We start from the raw sequence: 22,607 nt of genomic DNA on the forward strand, positions 1-22,607 counted from the left end.
TTAGGGATAGTATTAGATCCAAAGAGGAGGCATATAAAATTGCTGGAAAAAGCAGCAAGTCTGAGGATTGGAAGCAGTTTAGAATTCAGCAAAGGAGGACAAAGAGGTTGATTAAGCAGGGGAAAATAGAGTACGAGAGTAAACTTGTGGGGAACACAAAAACTGATGGTAAAAGCTTTTATAAATATGTGAAAAGAAAAAGATTAGTGAAGACAAATGTAGGTCCCTTACAGACAGAAACGGGGGAAATTATAATGGGGTACAAAGAAATGGCAGAACAATTGAACACATACTTTGGTTCTGTCTTCACAAAGGAGGACACAAATAACCTCCCAGAAATGTTAGGGAGCCGAGGGTCTAATGAGAGGAAGGAACTGAAGGAAATCAGTTTTAGTAAAAAAAATGGTGCTAGGGAAATTAATGGGGTTATAGGCTGACAAATCCCCAGGGCCTGATAATCTACATCCCAGAATACTAAAGGAAGTGGCCCTGGAAATAGTGGATGCATTGGTGGTCATCTTCCAAAAGTCTATAGACTCTGGAGCAGTTCCTACAGATTGGAGGGTGGCAAATGTAACCCCACTATTTAAAATAGGAGGGAGAGAAAAAGCAGGGAATTCCAGACCAGTTAGCCTTACATCAGTAGTGGGGAAAATGCTAGAGTCTATTATAAAGGATGTGATAGCAGAACACCTGGAAGTATAAACAAAATTGGACAAAGTCAGCGTGGGTTTACGAAAGAGAAATCATGCTTAACAAATTACTGGAATTTTTTGAGGATGTAACTAGTAGAATAGATAAGGGAGAACCAGTGGATGTGGTGTATTTGGATTTTCAGAAGGCTTTTGATAAGGTCCCACATAAGAGGTTGGTGTGCAAAATTAAAGCACGGGATTGGGGGTAATATACTGGCATGGATTGAGAATTGGTTGACAGACAGGAACCAGAGAGTAGGAATAAACGGGCCTTTTTCCAGGCTGCAGGCAGTGACTCGTGGGGTACCGCAGGGATCAGTGCTTGAGCCCCAGTTATTCACAATATATATTAATGACTTGGGTGAGGGAACTAAATGTAACATTTCCAAGTTTTCAGACGACACAAAGCTGGGGGGTGGGAATGTGAGCTGTGAGGAGGATGCAAAGAGGCTCCAATGTGATTTGAACAAGTTGGGTGAGTGGGCAAATGCATGGCAGATGCAGTATAATGTGGATAAATGTGAGGTTTTCCACTTTGGTTGTAAAAACAGAAAGGCAGATTATTATCTGAATGGTGATAGATTGGGAAAGGGGCAGGTGTAACGAGACTTGGGTGTCCTTGTACACCAGTCGCTGAAAGCATGCATTCAGGTGCAGCAAGCAGTTAGGAAGGCGAATGCTATGTTGGCCTTCATTGCAAGAGGATTTGAGTACAGGAGCAAGGATGTCTTACTGCAGTTATACAGGGCCTTAGTGAGACCACATCTGGAGTATTGTGTGCAGTTTTGGTCTCCTTATCTGAGGAAGGATGTTCTTGCCATAGAGGGAGTGCAAAGAAAATTTACTGGGCTGATTTCTGGGATGGCAGGATTGACGTATGAGGAGAGATTGGGTTGACTAGGCCTATATTCACTAGAGTTTAGAAGAATGAGAGGGGATCTCATATAAACCTATAAAATTCTAACAGGACTAGACAGGCTAGATGCAGGGAGGATGTTCACGATGGCTGGGGAGTCCAGAACCAGAGGCCATTGTCTCAGGATACAGGGTATGCCTTTTAGAACTGAGATGAGGAGAAATTTCTTCACTCAGAGGGCGGTGAACCTGTGGAATTCTCTACTGCAGAAGACAGTGGAGCCCAAGTCATTAAATCTATTCAAGAAGGCGATAAATATATTTCTTAATGCCAAAGGGATAAAGGGATATGGGGAGAAAGCAGGAACAGGGTACTGAATTAGACCATCAGCCGTGATCTTTTTTGAATGGCGGAGCAGGCCCGACGAGCCGAATTGCCTCCTCCTGTTCCTATTTTCTATGTTTGAGCCCATCAGTGAACAGGACACTGGATTCTTACCTGAGAAATTTGCAAATAGTTTGCAGAAGGTGGTGAATCGGTGTAGGTGAAGCCACTGTTGTGTTTCCTGAATTGTTAATGTCGGCGACAAATGCTGCAAAAGAGAGAGAAATCTCTTGGAATAATGTTCAACCAAGATAATTTAATATTTGCAGTTGTTGTGAAATTACCACAGTTCATTCCAATTAACGGGAATTTTGATCGCACGCATTCTCTACTTTGTTAATGGCCTTGATATTAAAGTCACCCAAAGATACTCTTATACCTTTTCTGGGGTTTACGCCATAGAGAAATTGCCCGGAACTGCACACGGTTCAGCCCCTAGCATTCCTTTCCTGTCCCACTATGGTTCAGTCCCTTGACTCTCTTCGGTACAATAGTAGCTTAGTAGTCACTGTATAACCATGGTCGTGAATTCAAATCCCAAAGCAAGTTGTACAGCTGAACTCAATACATTTTGATAATCTGTGGGCTGGTACCAGTTAAATGACCATGGAAACTGCCTGGTTGCCATTAAAAGCTTGACTGCTTCACTATTATTCTTCAGGGATGTGAACCTACCTGGTCCAGCCTAATTTGGTGGCAGTGCCTTCAGCTGCCTGGGCCCTAGGCTCTGGAATTCCCTCCCTGAACCTCTCTTTCTTCCCTACGCTCCTTAAAACCTACCTCTTTTACTAAGCTTTTGGCCATCTGCCCCAATAGCTCCTTATGTGCTAATTTTGCTGTGTAACGCTCCTGTGAAGCACCTTGGGATGTTTTATTGTCTTAACGGTGCTATATAAATGCAAGTTGTTGTTGTATGTGACTCCAGTCCAACAATACATTGACTCTTAATGGCCTCTGAGGTGGCCTAACAAACCATTCAGCTGCATAAAGAGTTGCTATCCTCGCTTCAAAAAGAAGGCCCACCTACATCCTCATAACCCAACCAGGCACAGGCAGTAAAGGCAAACTTGTCAGTGTCACCGACATCACAACAATTCATTTTTAAGAGACATAATTTACCCCATCAGGTTCTTTCCTTTACGCCACACGTCATTGAGTCCCTGAGATTTTCTTCCCATTCGGGCATTACACACGTGGGCCAGACATCAGGGCTTTCTTGCTTGATTCAGACTTCAGTTGTACGCTAACTTGCATTAGATACTGCACTTCAGGTGTCTGAAGGAAAGCCAAGTGTAGGAAAGAAAATACTGACCTCTATAGTGCTCTGTACTGATCCGTCCACCTGATGACTTGGGGATGAACAACTGCTGCAGTAAGAAAGATATCTATCAGCCATCACTTATACCTCTTTAACTGTAGGGCTACATCTTACCCCATGTGTAAAAGCAAACACACAGCAAAATATTACCAATAGCCACCATTCTTCTTCCAAACCCGTGACCTCTATCACCTAGAAGAACAAGGGCAGCAGATGCATGGGAACACCACCACCTGCAAGTTCCCCTCCAAGTCACATACCATCCTGACTTGGAACAATATCACTGTTCCTTCACCATTGCTTGGTCAAAACCCTTGAACCTCCTACCTCACAGCACTGCGGATGTACCTACACTACACAAATGACAGAGGTTCAAGAAGGTGGCTCACCACCACCTTCTCAAGGACAATTAGGGATGGGCATTAAATCCTGGCCTTGCCAGTGATGCCCACATCCCACGAAAGAATACAAAAATGTTCCAGTCATTCCTGCGTATAAATCCATTCTGTAACATTATCACAAATGAAAAGAAAACAGAGAGAATATCATCATTGCTCACCCTATCCATTAGACCAGGGATAATCAAATACTGCAGCCCATGAGCCACAGGATTCCGTACACCATCAACATTCTGTCAGCAATCTGTCGAGATTGTAATTATGCTGAAGTTTTTACTTTTCAATTGGCAACCTTTGGCAATGAAGTCCACAAAGCCCAGGCAATTCAGTACTATTTACGTTTACATTCCTTATTGCTTAGCTCAACCTGTTTGAATTTTGTGTGTTTAGAAAGTGCTTTGCCCCATTAAAGGGTAAATGCTAAGCCAGAACACCGAGATCTCTCGGTATCAGTCAATTAGAACACGTGCAAATTAATGGGAGCAGAAATATAAACTTTATATCTGGTCTTTAAGGCTCATAGGATGGATGAACCTGATTGGCCCACAAAGCCAAAAAGCTTGATTGACCAGTTCAATCTATCATGTGAAAATCACTTCAAAACTAGGACATGCTTCGTGCCAAACCCTTCTTCAGTCCTCATAATTCATTTGGTTTACACTTCCTTCATCTAGATTCAGATGGATGAGAGTTTTGCTTGTTTTATCATTGGAGAAAGGTTAAAACTAACAGAAGCTTTCCTCAGGTGAATCGGTGATTGTTTGTGAGTGGATTGCTCTTTCATAGAGTCATAGAATGACACAGCTCAGAAAAGAGGCCAGCAAGACCTGGACAACATCCAGGCTTGGGCTGATAAGTGGCAAGTAACATTCACGCCACACAAGTGCCAGGCAATGACCATCTCAAACAAGAGAGAATCTAACCAAACAGCATTACCATTGCTGAATCCCCCACTATCAACATCCTGGGGGTTACCATTGACCAGAAACTGAACTGGACCAGCCACATAAATAAGGTAGCTATTAGAGCAAGTCAGAGACTGGGAATTCTGCAGCGAGGAACTCACCTCCTGACTCCCCAAAACCTGTCCACCATCTGCAAGGCACAAGTCAGGAGTGTGTTGGAATACTCTCCACTTGCCTGGATGGGTGCAGCTCCAACAACACTCAAGAAGCTCGACACCATCCAGGACAAGGCAGCCCGCTTGATTGGCACCCCATTCACAATATTCGCTCTCTATATACCATCTCACAATATACCAACTCATCAAGGTTCCTTCGACAGCATCTTCCAAACCTGCAACCTCTACCATCTAGAAGGACAAGGGCAGCAGATGCATGGAAACATCGCCACCTGCAATTTCCCCTCCAAGTCACACGCCATCCTGACTTGGAACTATATTGCCATTCCTTCACTGTCGCTGGGTCAAAATCCAGGAACTCCCTTCTTAACAGCACAGTTGGTGTACCTGCACCCCAAGGACTGCAGTGGTTCAGGAAGGCAGCTCACCACCACCTTCTCAAGAGCAATTAGGGATGGGCAATAAATGCTGGCCTGGCCAGCGACGCCAACGTGCTATGAATGAATAAAAAGAAATTCAGCCCATCATGCCGACCCTTTGGTAAAACTATCCAATGAATCCTACTTCCCTGCTCTTTCCTCATATTCCTGTCATTATTTTCCTTTCAAGTATTCAGACCCATTCCTGCTTTGAAAGTACTATTACATGTGCTTCCTCCATCCTTTCAGGCAGTGCATTCCAGATCACAACAACTCACTACATAAAGATCTTTTTCCTCATGTAACCTCTGTTTCCTTTGCCAATCACCTTAAACCCGTGTCCTCGGGTCACCGGCCCTTCTGCCACTGGAAAGAGTTTCTCCTTATTTACTCTAGCAAAACCTTTCATGATTTTGAACACCTCTATCAAATCTGAGCAATGGGATTCACTGCTGAATGGCCTTTTTTCCCTCACCCTGTGCGTTTGTATGTCCTTTCTTTCACAGAACTGAGTCATAACTTTTTGAGGTTCTGCACAAGTAAAAGGTTCAGAGTCAGAACCAACTTACCCCTCAGGGACGTTGAATGGGATTGGAGATGCTGGGCTATAACCTGGACTTCCAGCTGGGCTAATGTTTGCACAGGACAAGTTGTCAGGCCAGGGAGAACACTGATTGAAGCAATGAAAGAATAATTAGCAATGGATCAAGAATATGGCCTGAATCGAACTCTACAACCCCAGGGGCCTACAGCTGAAAAGGGCTAGTGTCTCACCTCAGTCAGGACCGTGGTTTCATACGCTGGCTGGTACTTGGATCTCTCCTGTGGGGAACGTTTCTCTATTTTCTCTTTATCGGTCTTCAGTTTCCTGTCAGCACCTTTGGGCTGGAATTCGACAGATGATCTGGTCATTATTACATTGCTGGTTGTGGGAACTTGCTGCGTACAAATTGGCTTTTTAAAAAATTCTTTCACAGAATGTGGGCATCGCTGGCTAGACCAGCATCTATTGCCCATCCCTAATTGCGCTAACTGCCATGTGTCCTACTTCCCAACAGTGACCACTCTTCAAAAATCTGTACTTCTTTGACCTGTAAGGCACTTTCAGACATCCTGAGGTCATGAAAGACGCTATATAAATGCAAGTCTTTTTTAAAATCAGAAGTCATGAAGTGAATGCTTCTGTTCAATAGCCATGAAAATGAATAGTGTTTATTTGTCTAGCACCTGCCTATTCAAATGTTCAAGTTAGGAGACATTTTGAGGTTCGAGATTGTTCCATTATCAATGGAAGTGCTTGGCAAAACTTTGATGCCTTGATTTTCCTCTTCTTATGGTTCCCTGAGCATCAGCAGCCCTCTGGTTCCTCAGCCTGGTGGCCATCCTTTATGTGTGAGACTGGCAGGCTACTGGGGCATCACAGCCAACCTGATCTGCTCCTCACCCAATAATCATACACAGGTAAAGGTTGCTACATAGCAATGAGGAACCCTGGCTATTGACTCTCATTGTCCTAACACTCACATTGCCATTGGGGAGAGATGCCAGTGCACAGGCAGCACCCACAGCATTGTTTCCAGATACTGTGATAAATGGAAAGAAAAAATGGCAGATGCCAGGTAGGTTTGCAGTAGAATTTAGTGGGTCTGATGAATTGAAAAAGAACTGATATAAGAAACATGAATCTATATCAATTCTTCATAAAATTCTTCTTCTAATGACTTCATTAGGTGGCTAACTACCATACTACAAAACCCTGTCCCACACTCTGAAGCGTAGAGAGCTACCTGCAACTGGTTTTTGACTGTGATGAATGGATTATAATGGCATTCGGTTCTAAATGTGATGGGAAAGTTCAATACCTTAAACACTTTAATCTGACAGCTTGCAGAGTGCAGATGCTCCGTGTAGTCTCCATTTTCATTTATCTTGAAGGTGTCGATCTGGATTCTGAAGGGGACGCCCTTCTCTCCGCCATTTTTCCTGGGGGTGAATTCCGTACTGATGCAGTGAACCTGAAGATGAAGAACAGGGTTAGTAAAGTGTTTCCAAACAAAACTGGAATTGCTCAGTCTGCTATTTCTTGCTGCTTGGTGCGGCTGACTATTTAGGAGACTCTATACTTTAATTTCGAACTCCATTTGCAATCTCAATGGAAGAGATGGCTAGTATGGGAAACGGCATGTTACACTGGTAAGATGAGAGAACCCCCTTGGGTAGAGTTTGGCTATTGTTGCAGAATGGAAGGAGTCTCAATAGAGTGTCTATCCCACTCTTGATCTCGATCCTGTCGTGCACTCCTGACTAAAAGTGAGGAATACTCCACTCCCAAAATTGTAGCTGTTAAATAGGCACTGACTGAATCAAAAAATATTTCTTTAACCTTGTTTTTATAAATATAAGATACACCTATATAAATTATATTAGAACACATCATTGCATCACTTAATTGTAGCTCATCCTTCCCTGCTCCTCCCTCTCGCCAAACAATAAAGTTCGTGGAACACTTTGCACTGAAGGCAGTGAAGCTGACAGCAAGGGGATTGTAAACAGGAGACATCGTGGCATTCCCAGAGATAGGCAACTCAGTGTTATAACAAGTTGTGTTCTATAACATTGTGCCACGGAGTGGTATGCTGTCATTTTCTGCTGTGCCAAAACAGCAGAGATACCAACATGATGCCAGGAAGGAAAGGAAAATCTAAGTGTGAGTTACACAGGGCTGCTCCTGTGCATTATCTAATCACGGACCTGGTTATGGAAGAGTATTATCTAGGAGCAGGTTACAAGGCCTAAGGAGATATGGGGAGGGAAACTGGGACAGAAGAGTGGGGAGAGGTTGGGGGTAGAGTGAGAGAAAAAATACAGAGGGATAACTGTGGGGGAGGGAGACAAAAATGAGAGAAAGAAAAAAAACTAGATGAAAAAGGAAAGCGAATGAGAGGAGATAAGGAGAGAGAAAAGGACTGAAAAAGAAAAAGGAACAAGAAAGAGGAAGACACAAACCTGAATGGAGACAGAGGTTTGTTTCTTTGGGTCCCAGAGAAACTCCGCAGCATTCAGCAGGGTGGGATTTATTCGTGGGTCGACAATTCCAACTGACAGGGGAATATCTGAAGCAACAAAATCATTTAAGAAAGAAAGAGATGAAGGAAAACCACAGCAAATTATGGATTCGTTCAATTATGTCAGACTGAAGAATCATTCCCTGACCAAAGATTAGTTGGCGGTTTGCTCTATGCCTTTGCCGCAATGTATTTAACTCCACTGTGTCCAACAAAATGGCCCTGATACACCCCTCTCCCCCCCCCCCCACCCACCCTGATGGCACATAGGAAATTGACATCTCCCCATATGGGGAATTGCAGTTGCAAACCTGTTGCCAATAAACTGCATAGTGGAACGTCAACACACCAATATATTATATCATTGCGCCCTACTTCCAATGCTTCTTCCAATGCCTTGCTGAGTGTTTATGGAAGCAGGCTGTGTTTCATAATGAACCTGTTATTTCTCTGCTACACCGAGCTGGCATATCCCAGCTTTAACAATTCACCCCAATTCACGGGGAGGAAGTGGCATACTGGTATTGTCACTGGACTAGTAACCCAGATACCCAGGTATTGCTCTGGGGACATGGGTTTGAATCCCACCACAGCAGAAAGTGGAATTTGAATTAAATTAATAAATCTGGAATTTAAAAGTTAGTCTAATGATGGCCATGAAACTATTGTCGATTGGCTCACTAATGTCCTTTAGAGAAAGAAATCTGCTGTCCTTACCTGGTCTGACCTACATGTGACTCCAGATCCACAGCAATGTGGTTGACTCTTACATGCCCTCGAAATGGCCTAGCAAGCCAATCAGTTCAAGAGCAATTAGGGATGGGCAATAAATGCTCGCCTGGCCTGCGACACCCACATCCCATGAAAGAATTTTTAAAAATTGCGGCAAAGTGCTTTTCTGTAGAGCACGTAGGGTGTCCATTACAACTCCTGCCAATCTGGAAAGTGGAAAGCAAACACAAAGCTAGACTGCTTTGTGCAGATTAAACTACTGCCCAGATTTATTCACAAATAGCATGTTGCACAGCAAAAAAAAACGTAGGTACGATACCATAAAAAACAATTGGTAATTTGCAAAGTGTACATTGGAATGACTGTTCCAAAGAGTTAATTTCTCGTCCAGCTCCTTCTGGCAAGCTCATGGAAAAGCCCAATCGAATCCTCACAATGGTAAATACATAAGCCTGTGTTATAGAGCTCAATATTCCACTGTACATATAATGGTGACCAGTAATCTATTGAACACTAGAACATTTTCAAGCGTTAAGGATATTTCTCCTTCTCTTCAAAGAAGTTCAGACTATTTAATTGGTGAAGTCAAACCAACATCTTTAGTGGGATAATGGCCTGTAACAGATATCTGTTGCTTTACAAGTAAATATCTGTAACGAATGGTTAAGATTTGGAATGCACCACCTGACTGAATAGTAGCTTTCAAAGGGAAATGGATAAATATTTGAAGGAGATAAAATTGCACGGATATGGGGAAAGACTGGGGGAGTGGGACTAACTGAGTTCTTCTTCAAAAGAGCTGGCACAGACTCAATGGGCCGAATGGCATCCTTCTGTGCTGTGCTGTGCTATTCTATGATTCTACATTCTTTCCTAGCACTTTCCTTATCTGCAGTATACCATCTATGGCAGTTGGGAATTAGACAATAGTCGGATGGATTTTTTTATATGTTAATATTTTAATCACACTGCCCTAACAAAGAGAAGCTTTATTTGCTCATTCAAGTACAAAGTTGGAGTCTTGCAGTTTTCTTAACTCTGTTTCCAACAAAGGAGCAGACACTACTTTAAATCCTATTATACAAGTCTATCAAAAGAAAAATTATATTTGGAATCATAATGCACCTGTCATAACTCATAAAGGGTACAAACTTATTGATACCAGTTATACGTTAGTTGTGTTAATTCAAATAGAATTCCCTCAAGCAACACTAATAAATCAAATTATCTGGTCATTATCACATTGCTGTTTGTGGGAATTTACTGTGCACAAATTGGCAGCTACATTTCCTACGCTACAACAGTGACTACACTTCAAAAGTACATCATTGGCCGCAAAATGCTTTGTTATATCCTGTGGTCATGAAAGGCACTATATAAATGCAAGTCTTTCTTTTTGAGAACAAGGACAATGGCATGAGAATGGAATCCTCTTTGATGCCAGTGTCTTGTGCAAACTCTCAGATAATGTTTTTTTATATTCGTTCATGGGATGTGGGTTTCACTGTCAGGCTGGCATTTATTGCCCATCCCTAATTTCCCTTGAACTGAGTGGCATGCTTCACCATCTCAGAGGGCATTTAAGAGTCAATATGGGCTATTCATTCGTTTAGCCCTGTCCATGATAACAGAGATAACAAAAAGCTGCTTTCTCTCTTATTCTTATTAGTTCCTTCTTGTGCGGTCTTATCACCAGCAGTGTCTAATGTAAATAGCACAATTCTCTGATCTTATCAGACATCGAAGGAATCAGTCTCAATGTGTGCAGTACAAACAAGGCATAAGGTGACCACCGAATGTTCTGTGTCCTGTATAACTGAATCGTTAATCAACACTTGACAACTTATAAGGGCAAACCTTACAAATGTGTGCTCCACAACTTTGCCCTGGTTATGTGGCCTGGCAGGATTTTCCGTTTGGACAATTATAATGAATCCCGCTGACCTTCATGCCCAAATTTTCAATACGTGCTCTCGTCAAGCAATGCTCACTGGATGCAAATTCACAAAGTTATCCCAATATTCTCACTAACAGGGTCAAATAATGCACTAATTATCATACTAATTCATTGAACATATTCCTGTTGTCCCCCCACAGTCTGGGATTCTTGTCGCTCTGAGGGGAATATGATGTTTGATCAAACACATTTTGTTTCTGCACTTTCTCACTTGTCATGAATATGTTGGCTCTGAGTACAGACAATCCAGTACAATCCCAGTTCCATCTGGAATTCCCTTCCTCACCCCTTCGCCTCTCTCTCCTCCTTTAAGATGCTCCTTTAAACCCACCTCTATCATCAAGCTTCTGGTCACCTGTCCTAATATCTTTGGCTTGGAGTCAATTTTTTTGGTCTGATTTCGCTCCTATGAAGCGCCTTGGGATGTTTTACCACATTAACAGTGCTATATAAATGCAAGTTGTTGTTTTTGTACTGACTTGCTGTACTGTCTTTAAGCTGTGAGCACTTTTCATAGTGCCTCCACCAAAAGACACAACCGTCTGATTCCGACTAGTCCAGCACACACTAAGGATCCAACCTGGGCCTTCGTGGTTGGGACAGCTCAAAATGTTTAGTAACTGGGGCATCGATGGAACATCAAATTCAGTTTTATGAAGACAATGTTGAGTCCTGTGTCCCATGTACTCTTTAAGCATGGCAACCCTGCTGGGAGTGCAGGGACTCGCCCGATACTGCTTCAGGTTTTTTGATATCCCAAAGGGTCACTGCATTTGAAGCTCTCTCCATGACAGTGAGACTCAGTGGAGTCTCAGCACCACATCTTTGATGCTGACAGTGGATGGGACGTACCAATATCGAGCAGTCGGTCTCCTGGTCTGTTCCATTTCCAGCCCTGGAACTGTTGGTGTTCACTGTACTGCAGGCGTCTGTCATGAAAGACCACCCTGACTATACTCTGCAAAAAAAAGGCAAAGCTGGCAGTGGGGGAAATCAGAACTCAAAACAGTTTATGGCAACAAATTTTCTCCCTTCCCAATCTCCTGATATACCATCTTCAGCCACTTACAACCAACAACCCTCTGCGAACCCAGCATTCTTCCAATTCTGGAGTATTGTTCATCCCTGACTTCCTTCACTGCATCTTTGCAGCGGTACCTTCAGTTGCCTAGGCTCTAAGTTCTGGAATTTCCTCCCTAAACCTTTCCTCCTCTCCACCTCATTTAAAATCTCCTGATCATTCCCTCCCAGACACTGAGTAGCATTCCATCTTGCTATCCAGCTGATGCAAATACCCCAGAGAGAAGACCCTCAATTGGGAATCTGTGGTGAAGGGTGTTGGGCGGAACAGGTGACTTTGGACCTGCAGTTCCCAAAACTCACCACCACTTTTTATAAATATGTAAAGAGCAAGAGGATAACTAAAGAAAGAGTAGGGCCTATTAGGAGCCAAAGAGTAATCTGTGTGTGGAGGTGCAGGGTGTTGGTATGGTTCCCAATGAATACTTTTGCATTTGTATTCACACAAGAGAGGGACAATACAGATATTTCAATCAGGGAGGAGGACTGTGAAATATTAGATGAAATTAATACAGTTTGAGAGGGAATGCTAAGGGGTTTAACATCTTTGAAAGTGGATAAATCCCCAGGTCCGGACGAAATGTATCATAGACTGTTAAGGGAAGCAAGGGAAGAAAGAACGGAGGCTCTAACCATCATTTTTCAATCCTCTCTGGCTACAGGTGTGATGCCAGAGGACTGGAGGGCAGTTAACATTGTACCATTGTTTAAAAAGAAAGAAAGGGATGGACCGAGTAATTACAGGCCAGTCAGCCTACCTCGGTGGTGGGAAAATTATTGGAAAAAATTCTGAAGGACAGGATAAATCTTCTTTGAGAAAGACATGGATTAATCAAAAGACAGTCAGCATGGATTTGTTAATAGAGTCATAGAGTTGTACAGCATAGAAACAGGCCCTTCGGCCCACCGTGTCCATGCCGACCATAATGCCTATCTATACTAATCCCATCTGTCTGCATTAATACCATATCCCTCTATGCCTTGCTCATTCAAGTACCTGTCCAGATGCCTCTTAAATGTTGCTACTGTTCCTGCCTCCACCACCACCTCTGGCAGCTCATTCCAGATACCTACTATTCTTTGTGAAAAATTTACCCCTGTGATCCCCTTTAAACCTCCTCCCTCTCACCTTAAATCTATGCCCTCTAGTTTTAGTCACCCCTACCATGGGAAACAGACTCTGGCTATCTACCCTATCTATGCCTCTCATAATTTTATATACCTCGATCATGTCCCCTCTCAGCCTCCTTCGCTCCAAGGAAAACAGACCCAGCCTATCCAATCTCTCTTTATAACTCAAGCCTTCCAAACCAGGCAACATCCTTGTGAATCTTTTCTGCACCCTCTCTAGCTTAATCACATCTTTCCTGTAGTGCGGCGACCAGAACTGCACACAGTACTCCAAATGCGGCCTAACCAACATTATGTACAACTGTAACATGACGTCCCAACTCTTGTACTCAATGCCTCGGCCGATGAAGGCAAGCATGCCATACGCCTTCTTCACCACCCTGTCTACCTGTGTTGCCACTTTTAGGGAACTATGTACTTGCACCCCTAGGTCTCTCTGCTCAACAACACTCCCCAGGGCCCTGCCATTCACTGTATATGTCTTGCCCTGGTTTAACTTCCCAAAATGCATCAGTTCGCACTTGTCTGCGTTAAATTCCATTTGCCAGTCCCTTGCCCACTTTCCCAGTTGATCTATCTCCTGTTGTAACCTTAAACAACCTTCTTCACTGTCCACTATACCACCAATTTTGGTGTCATCTGCAAACTTACTAATCATGCCCCCTACATTCACATCCAAGTCATTAACATATAAGACAAACAATAGAGGCCCCAGATCTCTGCGGCACACCACTGGTCACTGGCCTCCAATCTGAAAAATAACCCTCCACAACCACCCTCTGCCTCCTATCACCAAGACAATTTTGTATCCAATTGGCTAGCTCACCCTGGATCCCATGTGTTTGAACCTTCCGGACCAGCCGACCATGTGGGACCTTGTCAAAGGCCTTGCTATAGTCTATGTTGACAATCTCGTCAACCCTCTTCGTCACCTCCTCAAAAAACTCAATCAAACTCGTGAGACATGATTTCCCAAGCACAAAGCCATGCTGACTATCCCTAATCAGACCATGCCTTTCCAAATGCATATAAATCCTGTCTCTCAGAATCCCTTCCAATAACTTTCCCACCACTGATTTAAGGCTCACCGGCCTGTAGTTCCCTGGCTTATCCGTGCTGCCCTTCTTAAATAAAGGCACAACTTTAGCTATCCTCCAGTCTTCCAGTACCTCACCCGTGGTTAACAATGATACAAAAATCTCTGCCAGGGCCCCAGCAATTTCCTCCCTTGCTTCCCATAACATCCTAGGATACACCTGGTCAGGCCCTGGGGATTTATCCACCTTAATGCGCTTTAAAATCTCCAATACCTCCTCCTTTGTAATGTTGATATGCTTCAGGATATTGCTGTTCCCTCCCTTGATTTCACTAACTTCAATGACCTTCTCCACGGTAAATACAAACGAGAAGTATTCATTTAAGACCTCACCCATTTCCCGTGGCTCCACACATAGATTACCACACTGATCCTTAAGGGGACCTACTCTCTCCCTAGCTACCCTTTTACTCTTAATATACTTATAGAATCTTTTAGGGTTCTCCTTTATCTTATCTGCCAGCGAAATTTCATGGCCCCTTTTCACCCTCCTAATTTCCTTCTTTAGTGTACTCCTACATCCCTTATACTCCTCGAGGGACTCGCTTGATCCCAGCTGCCTATACCTGACATATGCCTCCTTCTTTGTCCTGACCAGACCCTCAATATCCCTCGTCAACCAAGGTTCCCTAAACTTGCCAGCCTTGCCCATCCATCGAACAGGAACATGCCAGCCCTGAACTCTTCCTATCTCACTTTTAAAAGCCTCCCACTTGCCAGATGTCCCTTCACCCTCTCCCATTCAACTTTTGAGAGTTCCTGTCTGATGCCATTGAAATTAGCCTTCCCCCAATTTAGGACTTCAACTTGAGGAGTAGTCCTACCCTTTTCCATAACTATCTTGAAGCTAATAGAGTTATGGTCACTGGTCCCAAAGTGCTCCCCCACTGACATATCAATCACCTGCCCATCCTCATTTCCTAAGAGGAGGTCGAGTGTAACCCCTTCTCTAGTAGAGCCATCCACATACTGCTTCAGAAAACTATCCTGATCATACTTAACAAATTCTTCCCCATCTGATCCCTTAGCACGAAGGCAGTCCCAGTCAATATTAGGGAAGCTAAAATCACCTACTATCACAACCCTACAATTCCTACACCTAACATCAGAGGAATGTATGATGGCATTAAGAGAGCTCTTGGGCCAACCATCAAGAAGATCGCCCCCCTCAAATCTAAATCAGGGGACATAATCACTGACCAACGCAAACAAATGGACCGTTAGGTTGAGCACTACCTAGAACTGTACTCCAGGGAGAATGTTGTCACTGAGACTGCCCTCAATGCAGCCCAGCCTCTACCAGTCATGGATGAGCTGGACATACAGCCAACCAAATCGGAACTCAGTGATGCCATTGATTCTCTAGCCAGCGGAAAAGCCCCTGGAAAGGACAGCATTACCCCTGAAATAATCAAGAGTGCCAAGCCTGCTATACTCTCAGCACTACACGAACTGCTATGCCTGTGCTGGGACGAGGGAGCAGTACCCCAGGACATGCGCGATGCCAATATCATCACCCTCTATAAAAACAAAGGTGACCGCGGTGACTGCAACAACTACCGTGGAATCTCCCTGCTCAGCATAGTGGGGAAAGTCTTTGCTCGAGTCGCTCTAAACAGGCTCCAGAAGCTGGCCGAGCACGTCTACCCTGAGGCACAGTGTGGCTTTCGTGCAGAGAGATCGACGGTTGACATGCTGTTCTCCCTTCGTCAGATATAGGAGAAATGCCGCGAACAACAGATGCCCCTCTACATTGCTTTCATTGATCTCACCAAAGCCTTTGACCTCGTCAGCAGACGTGGTCTCTTCAGACTACTAGAAAAGATTGGATGCCCACCAAAGCTACTAAGTATCATCACCTCATTCCATGACAATATGAAAGGCACAATTCAACATGGTGGCTCCTCATCAGAGCCCTTTCCTATCCTGAGTGGCGTGAAACAGGGCTGTGTTCTCGCACCCACACTTTTTGGGATTTTCTTCTCTGCTGCTTTCACATGCGTTCAAGTCCTCTGAAGAAGGAATTTTCCTCCACACAAGATCAGGGGGATGTTCAACCTTGCCCTTCTAAGAGCGAAGTCCAAAGTACGGAAAGTCCTCATCAGGGATCTCCTCTTTGCTGACGATGCTGCTTTAACATCTCACACTGAAGAGTGCCTGCAGAGTCTCATCGACAGGTTTGCGGCTGCCTGCAATGAATTTGGCCTAACCATCAGCCTCAAGAAAACGAACATCATGGGGCAGGACATCAGAAATGCTCCATCCATCAATATTGGCGACCACGCTCTGGGAATGGTTCAAGAGTTCACCGACCTAGGCTCAACTATCACCAGTAACCTGTCTCTAGATGCAGAAATCAACAAGCGCATGGGAAAGGCTTCCACTGCTATGTCCAGACTGGCCAAGAGAGTGTGGGAAAATGGCGCACTGACACGGAACACAAACGTCCGAGTGTATCAGGCCTGTGTCCTCAGTACCTTGCTCTATGGCAGCGAGGCCTGGACAACGTATGTCAGCCAAGAGCGACGTCTCAATTCATTCCATCTTCCTCCAGCCGCCTCCGGAGAATACTTGGCATCAGGTGGCAGGACCGTATCTCCAACACAGAAGTCCTCGAGGCGGCCAGCATCCCCAGCATTTACACCCTACTGAGCCAGCGGCGCTTGAGATGGCTTGGCCATGTGAGCCGCATGGAAGATGGCAGGATCCCCAAAGACACATTGTACAGCGAGCTCGCCACTGGTATCAGACCCACCGGCCGTCCATGTCTCCACTTTAAAGACATCTGCAAACGCGACATGAAATCCTGTGACATTGATCACAAGTCGTGGGAGTCAGCTGCCAGCGTTCGCCAGAGCTGGCGGGCAGCCATAAAGACGGGGCTAAAGTGTGGCGAGTCGAAGAGACTTAGTAGTTGGCAGGAAAAAAGACAGAGGCGCAAGGGGAGAGCCAACTGTGTAACAGCCCCGACAAACAAATTTCTCTGCAGCACCTGTGGAAGAGCCTGTCACTCCAGAATTGGCCTTTATAGCCACTCCAGGCGCTGCTTCACAAACCACTGACCACCTCCAGGCGCTTATCCATTGTCTCTCGAGATAAGGAGGCCAAAGAAGATCTGTGATTTCCCTCCTCCGCTTCCCTCTGACTATTGGGGGGCCTATAGTATAATCCCATCAAAGTGATCATCCCTTTCTTATTTCTAAGTTCTACCTCGCTGGACGTTCCCCCCGGGATATCCTCTCTAAGTACTGCCGTGATGTCCTCCCTAATCAATAGTGCAACTCCCCGTCCTCTCTTACCTCCACCTCTGACACGCCGGAAGCATCGTTACTCCGGAACATTGAGCTGTCAGTCCTGCCCATCCCTCAACCACGTTTCCGTAATAGCTATAATATCACAATCCCATGTACCAATCCATGCTCGGAATTCATCTGCCTTACCTGTAAGGCTTCTTGCATTAAAGTAAATGCAGTTTAGCCTACCAGACCTTCCACGCTCCCTGTCCTGCCCCTGCCCAGCCTGCCTACTGGACTTGCTTGCTTTAACCTCTGCATTTGCCACAACTATCTCATCAGAGACACTACTACTTTGGGTCCCACCCCCCCTGCCAGACTAGTTTAAACCTTCCTGAGTAGTACGAGGAAAGTTAAGGGAAAGTTATGTCTCACGAACATGATTGAATTTCTTGAGGAGGTAACAAGGAGGGTTGTTGAGGGTAGTGCACTTGATGTAGTCTATATGGATTTTAGCAAGGCTTTTGATCAGGTCCCACATGGCAGACTTGTCATGAAACTAAAAGCCATTGAAATCCAAGGCAAAGGGGCAAGTTGGACCCAAAATTGGCTCAGAGGCAGGAAGCATAGGGTAATGGTTGATGAGTGTTTTTGTGACTGGAAGGCTGTTTCCAGTGGGATTCCACAGGACTCAGTACTGGGCCCCTTGCTTTTTGTGGTATATATCAAGGTTTTGGACTTGAATGTAGGGGGTATGATTAAGCAATTTGCAAACAAATAGAGTTCAATCTGGAGAAGTGTGAGGTAATGCATTTGGGGAAGGCTAACAAGGCAAGGAAGTACACAATAAATCGTGTAGAGGAACAGAAGGAACTTGGAGTGCATGTCCACAGATCCCTGAAGGTGGCTGGACAGATCGATAAAGTGGTCAAAAAGGCATATGGGATACATGCCTTTATTAACTGAGGCATAGAATAGAAGAGCTGAGGGATTATGCTGGAATTCTATAAAACACTAGTTAGGCCACAGCTGGAGTACTCTGTGTAGTTCTGGTCAGCACACTACAGGAAAGATATGATTGTACTAGAGAGGGTACAGAGAAGTTTTACAAGGATGTTGCCAGGACCGGAGAATTTTAGTTATGAGGAAAGATTGGATAGGCTAGGGTTGTTTTCTTTGGAACAGAGGAGGCTGAGGGGAGACCTAATTGAAGTATATAAAATTATGATGGGTCCAGATAGAGTGGCTTGGGAGACCCTATTCCCCTTTGTTAAGGGGTCCATAAACAAGGGGCATAGATTTAGGATAAGAGGAAGGAGGTCTAGAGGGGATTCCAGGGGAATTTCTTTTCACCCAGAGGGGCTCTGGAAGTCACTGCCTGAAGGATTGTAGAGGCAGAAACCCTCGTAAGATTTAAAAAGATATGCATTTGAAATGCCATGGCTTGCCAAGAGCTGGAAAGTGGGATTAGGCTGGATGGTTCCTTGTTGGCGGGCACAGACATGATGGGCCAAATGGTCTCCTTCGGTGCTGTAAATTTCTATGATCCTGTGATTCACTGGGGATTTTCATTGTTTCATGTTTGGATCTTTTGTAGACTAATTGTTAGAGGTTGACCGCTATGATCAGTCAATTCCATTATCATCATATCATGTGACTATCAGGAAAAAGACACATTAGATTGACCACGGCCACTTTTGGTTTAGCAATTCCTATGTTGCTATGTATTGTACAGTGCAGTAGTATCAAGTGCAACTGCACTGCCACCCAGGCCATGTGTGACAGAAACAGAGCTAACATTTCAGGTCTAACTCTATTACTAGCTCCACAGATGCTGCCTGAATACGTCCAGAATTTTCTGTTTTAATATCAGATTTCCAGCCTCCGCAAAACTTTACTTTTGTGTTGTGGAAGTTCTGTGGCCTGGAGGTTACCATATACCATATGCAGGCAGTGTAAAGGATTGCATAAATATCTGTTGGTGCTGTCCCTCAACATCTGGCTCATATTTCCTTGGAACTTGGTTCAGACTGCCTCAACCCATGTTTCAGGTTTTTATTCTTTTCAACCTTCCTCATTGTTTTCCCCTCCCCACTCTGTGTAGGTCTCACCTTTAGCATCTTCCCAGTCGGCTCCAATAGTCCCCTCACATTCTGATTGCACATCATCCGGATCTCATATGATTGACCTGAATGAGAAACAATGGACACATGTAGCCACAAAAACCACCTTAAACACCTTAAAATTTCCCTATATATCTCCTGATGCCTCGGCAGCTTTATCCATTGAGTTAAAGTGCTATATGCATTTAGCAGGTCCCAAATTCGATCCCCAGCCAGTACGGAGGCACCTGTTCTCTGATGGGACAGCAATAGGGGAAATATAATTGTCCTTAGTGCACAGCACCCAAAATGGAAAGTCAACCAGGGTTCCCAATCCATGGCCCCACCCCATCCCTGTCTCTGTAACTTCCTCCAATCCTACAAGATTTCTGTGCTGCTCCAATTTGGCCTCTTGCACAGCTCCACCAATGCTCTGCCTTCAGCTGCCAAAACCCTAAGCTCTGGAATTTCCTCCCTAAAACTCTCTACCTCTCTCTCCTCCCTTATGGCACTCCCTAAAATGTACCTCTTTGACCAAGCTGTTGGTCACCTGTCCCAATATCCTAATACCTCTTTATGTGGCCCGGCGCCAAATTTTGTTTGATAACATTCCTGTGAAGTCCCTTGGGATGTTTTTACTATGTTAAAGGCGCTATATAAATGCAAGTTGTTGTTGATTATTATCCAGAGATGCCGATTGAAAGTGGACGCTAAAGGAAAATAGGATTGCGATTGGCTGTGATGCTGTCCCAAAAGCAAATAACCTGCCAACACTCAGACGTTCAGGATCCTACATGAGGATTGTCACTTGTACAAAGTGTAAGAGGTTACCTAGCAAGGGGTCAACATCTTCAGGAAATGTGGGGAGAAAATTAGTGAGGAGAGAAAAAAGATTATAATAATGATAAATGTAAGAACACATGGTGTGAAATATTCAGCAATGGGAAGCAAATGGGTCAAGCAGCTTGTAGAGCAGTAGCATCATGTTGCAAACCCTTCATCTAAACAAATTCTGACTTATGAGGAAAGATTGAAGGACTTAGGCTTTTTAGCCTTGAAAAGATGATTAAGAGAGGACCTCAGAGTGAGATGTAAGATAATAAATGATAAACAAAAGCTTAATCCTGAATACAACTTCAAACTAAACAGATAGTAGGTCAAGGAGACATGGGTTAAATTAATGACAGACTAATTCTGAACTGATGTTAGGAAGTTCTGCTTAACAGAGAGAAGTGGACTTTTGGGTAGGTTAGTGCGGAGAGAATCCCTTTGCTTGAGGGGTGCTGTGCAAGGTTTTGTTTAGATGTTGAGCTAGGATGTCCTTCCTCTTCCATGCCTGTCTTGGGTAATTGACCCACTTTGCTCACCGCACCTTGGTTGAGGTAGGTGAGGGTCTCCTCGTGCAGTTTAACAGCGGGTGATGTGGCTGCGCCCAGGATGTACTGGAAAGTGATGGCACTGGCCTCGTGGTCTGCAGAGAGAGTGGACTCCTCGTGCTTGAAGAGCGGTAATGGCAGCATATCACTGAAAGAAGAGAACTTGCAGTCACTTCAACAAGCGGAGTAAAACCTTCACTATTTTGGTAGTGCTGATATCCGATGTAACATGAAGTGAGGTTTCAGTGTCTACACTCTTTGTGGTACAACAGTTTTCTCATGAGATTGGAAGAAAGAAAGAATTTTAATTTCTATTACGCCTTTCACACCCAAAGTGCTTTACAGCCAATGAAGTACTACGAAATGTAGTTGCGGTTATAATGTAGCAAACACTGCTGTCAATTTGTGCACAGCAAGCTCCCACACACGATATAATAATGATGAATAATCTGATTTTAGTGATTTTGGTTGAGGGATAAATATTGACCAGAACACTGGAGATAACTGCCCCGCTTTTCTCCAAAATAATGCCTTGGGATCTATTTCATCCACTTGAGGGGCAGACTGGGCCTCAGTTTAACGTGTCATTCAAACAACAGCACTTCTGACAGTGCAGGACTCCCTCAGTAATGCGCTGGAGTGTCAGCTTAGCTTGCAGCATTTTATATTTCTTTAAACTAGTGAAGCAAAGTTGCTGTTGTAGAAAAACTCCTATTTTTAGTTTCACTGACAGGTTGGTGGGCCATGTCTGGAAAGGTGGTGGAAGCAGTTTCAATAGTAAATATCAAAAGGGAATTAGATAGATAGCTGGAAAGTAAAGAATTGCAGGGCTCAGGGAAAACAGCAAGGAAGTAGGACTAATTGGATAGCTTTTATAACAAGCCAGCACAGGCATGACAGGCCTAATGGCCTCCTTCAGTTATGACTTTATGCGGAACTGAGTCATGGACCAAGCAGGTTTAATGTTCAGTCTCCTGTCTCGGTTGCATTAGGTGATCTTAGCCAGGGTGATTGTACAGGTGTCACAAATCAGCTCAATATCCATAGGACAATGAGAGGAAAAGTCAGCATAGCTGTCACTGCTGACCCCTAAGTGCGTAGGCACTGTGATGCAGCCACAATTAAATAGCCTGCCAGTGCTCAGTGTGTCTAGGATCACACAAGAAAATTGGCCACTTGGGACTAGGTAACAGAGGGCATACCATAGAGCCATAAACTGATAAGAATTAACATCTTCAGGAAAGGACGGGAGAAATTTGACAATACTAAAGCATATAGTAAGAAATCTTAGGGAAAATAAACCACTCACTTTTCGATCAAGCATCCTTTACAGCCTTGGGGACCTTGACTTTTCAAAACTTAATTCTCATTAATTAGTTTCTTAATGCTCTTTAGCTCCTCAGGAGAAATTGCTCTTTCAGCTAATATATTCTATTGATATTTTTATTTCGAATTACTAAAACCTTTATAATTGTTTCCAATTTAGGATGATCCTGAAATAGGATAAATGCAGTCTGGATCAAGATATACGTATCTGTCTATAATGTATTAAAATCCTTGAGTTTTTTGAGTTTGGCAAGATTGTGACACTGGGTACATTGGAACCAATGGGTAACAGTGTAGTTTTCTCAGTCCATTGAAATCAATTTCCACTGCTGAGGCCTGAGTACATAATCTAGTGCAG

At 44.1% G+C, this 22,607-nt stretch overlaps 1 protein-coding gene across 4 annotated transcripts in view; it reads right to left on the reverse strand.

The window, feature by feature from the left end:
- The window catches only part of LOC137348192 (transcription factor CP2-like), a 47,878-nt gene that overhangs the window by 20,517 nt on the left and 4,754 nt on the right, over positions 1-22,607 (reverse strand). For 2 of the 4 annotated variants that reach the window (XR_010969092.1, XM_068013524.1), the window contains exons 2-10: positions 20,920-21,071; positions 19,557-19,633; positions 11,758-11,863; positions 8,158-8,264; positions 7,014-7,166; positions 5,926-6,036; positions 5,721-5,821; positions 3,248-3,302; positions 2,050-2,143 (exon numbers count right to left, since the gene is read on the reverse strand). Coding sequence is in view for 3 of the 4 variants with exons in the window: in XM_068013524.1 (XP_067869625.1) it covers positions 2,050-2,143; positions 3,248-3,302; positions 5,721-5,821; positions 5,926-6,036; positions 7,014-7,166; positions 8,158-8,264; positions 11,758-11,863; positions 19,557-19,633; positions 20,920-21,071 (956 nt within the window). In the remaining variant the exon portion in view is untranslated. The remainder of the gene's footprint in view (positions 1-2,049; positions 2,144-3,247; positions 3,303-5,720; positions 5,822-5,925; positions 6,037-7,013; positions 7,167-8,157; positions 8,265-11,757; positions 11,864-19,556; positions 19,634-20,919; positions 21,072-22,607) is intronic. The other 2 variants (XM_068013525.1, XM_068013526.1) reach the window with 2 other exon arrangements.

This window comes from Heterodontus francisci, chromosome 33 (genome assembly GCF_036365525.1).
Source record: "Heterodontus francisci isolate sHetFra1 chromosome 33, sHetFra1.hap1, whole genome shotgun sequence".
Lineage (NCBI taxonomy): Eukaryota > Metazoa > Chordata > Chondrichthyes > Heterodontiformes > Heterodontidae > Heterodontus > Heterodontus francisci.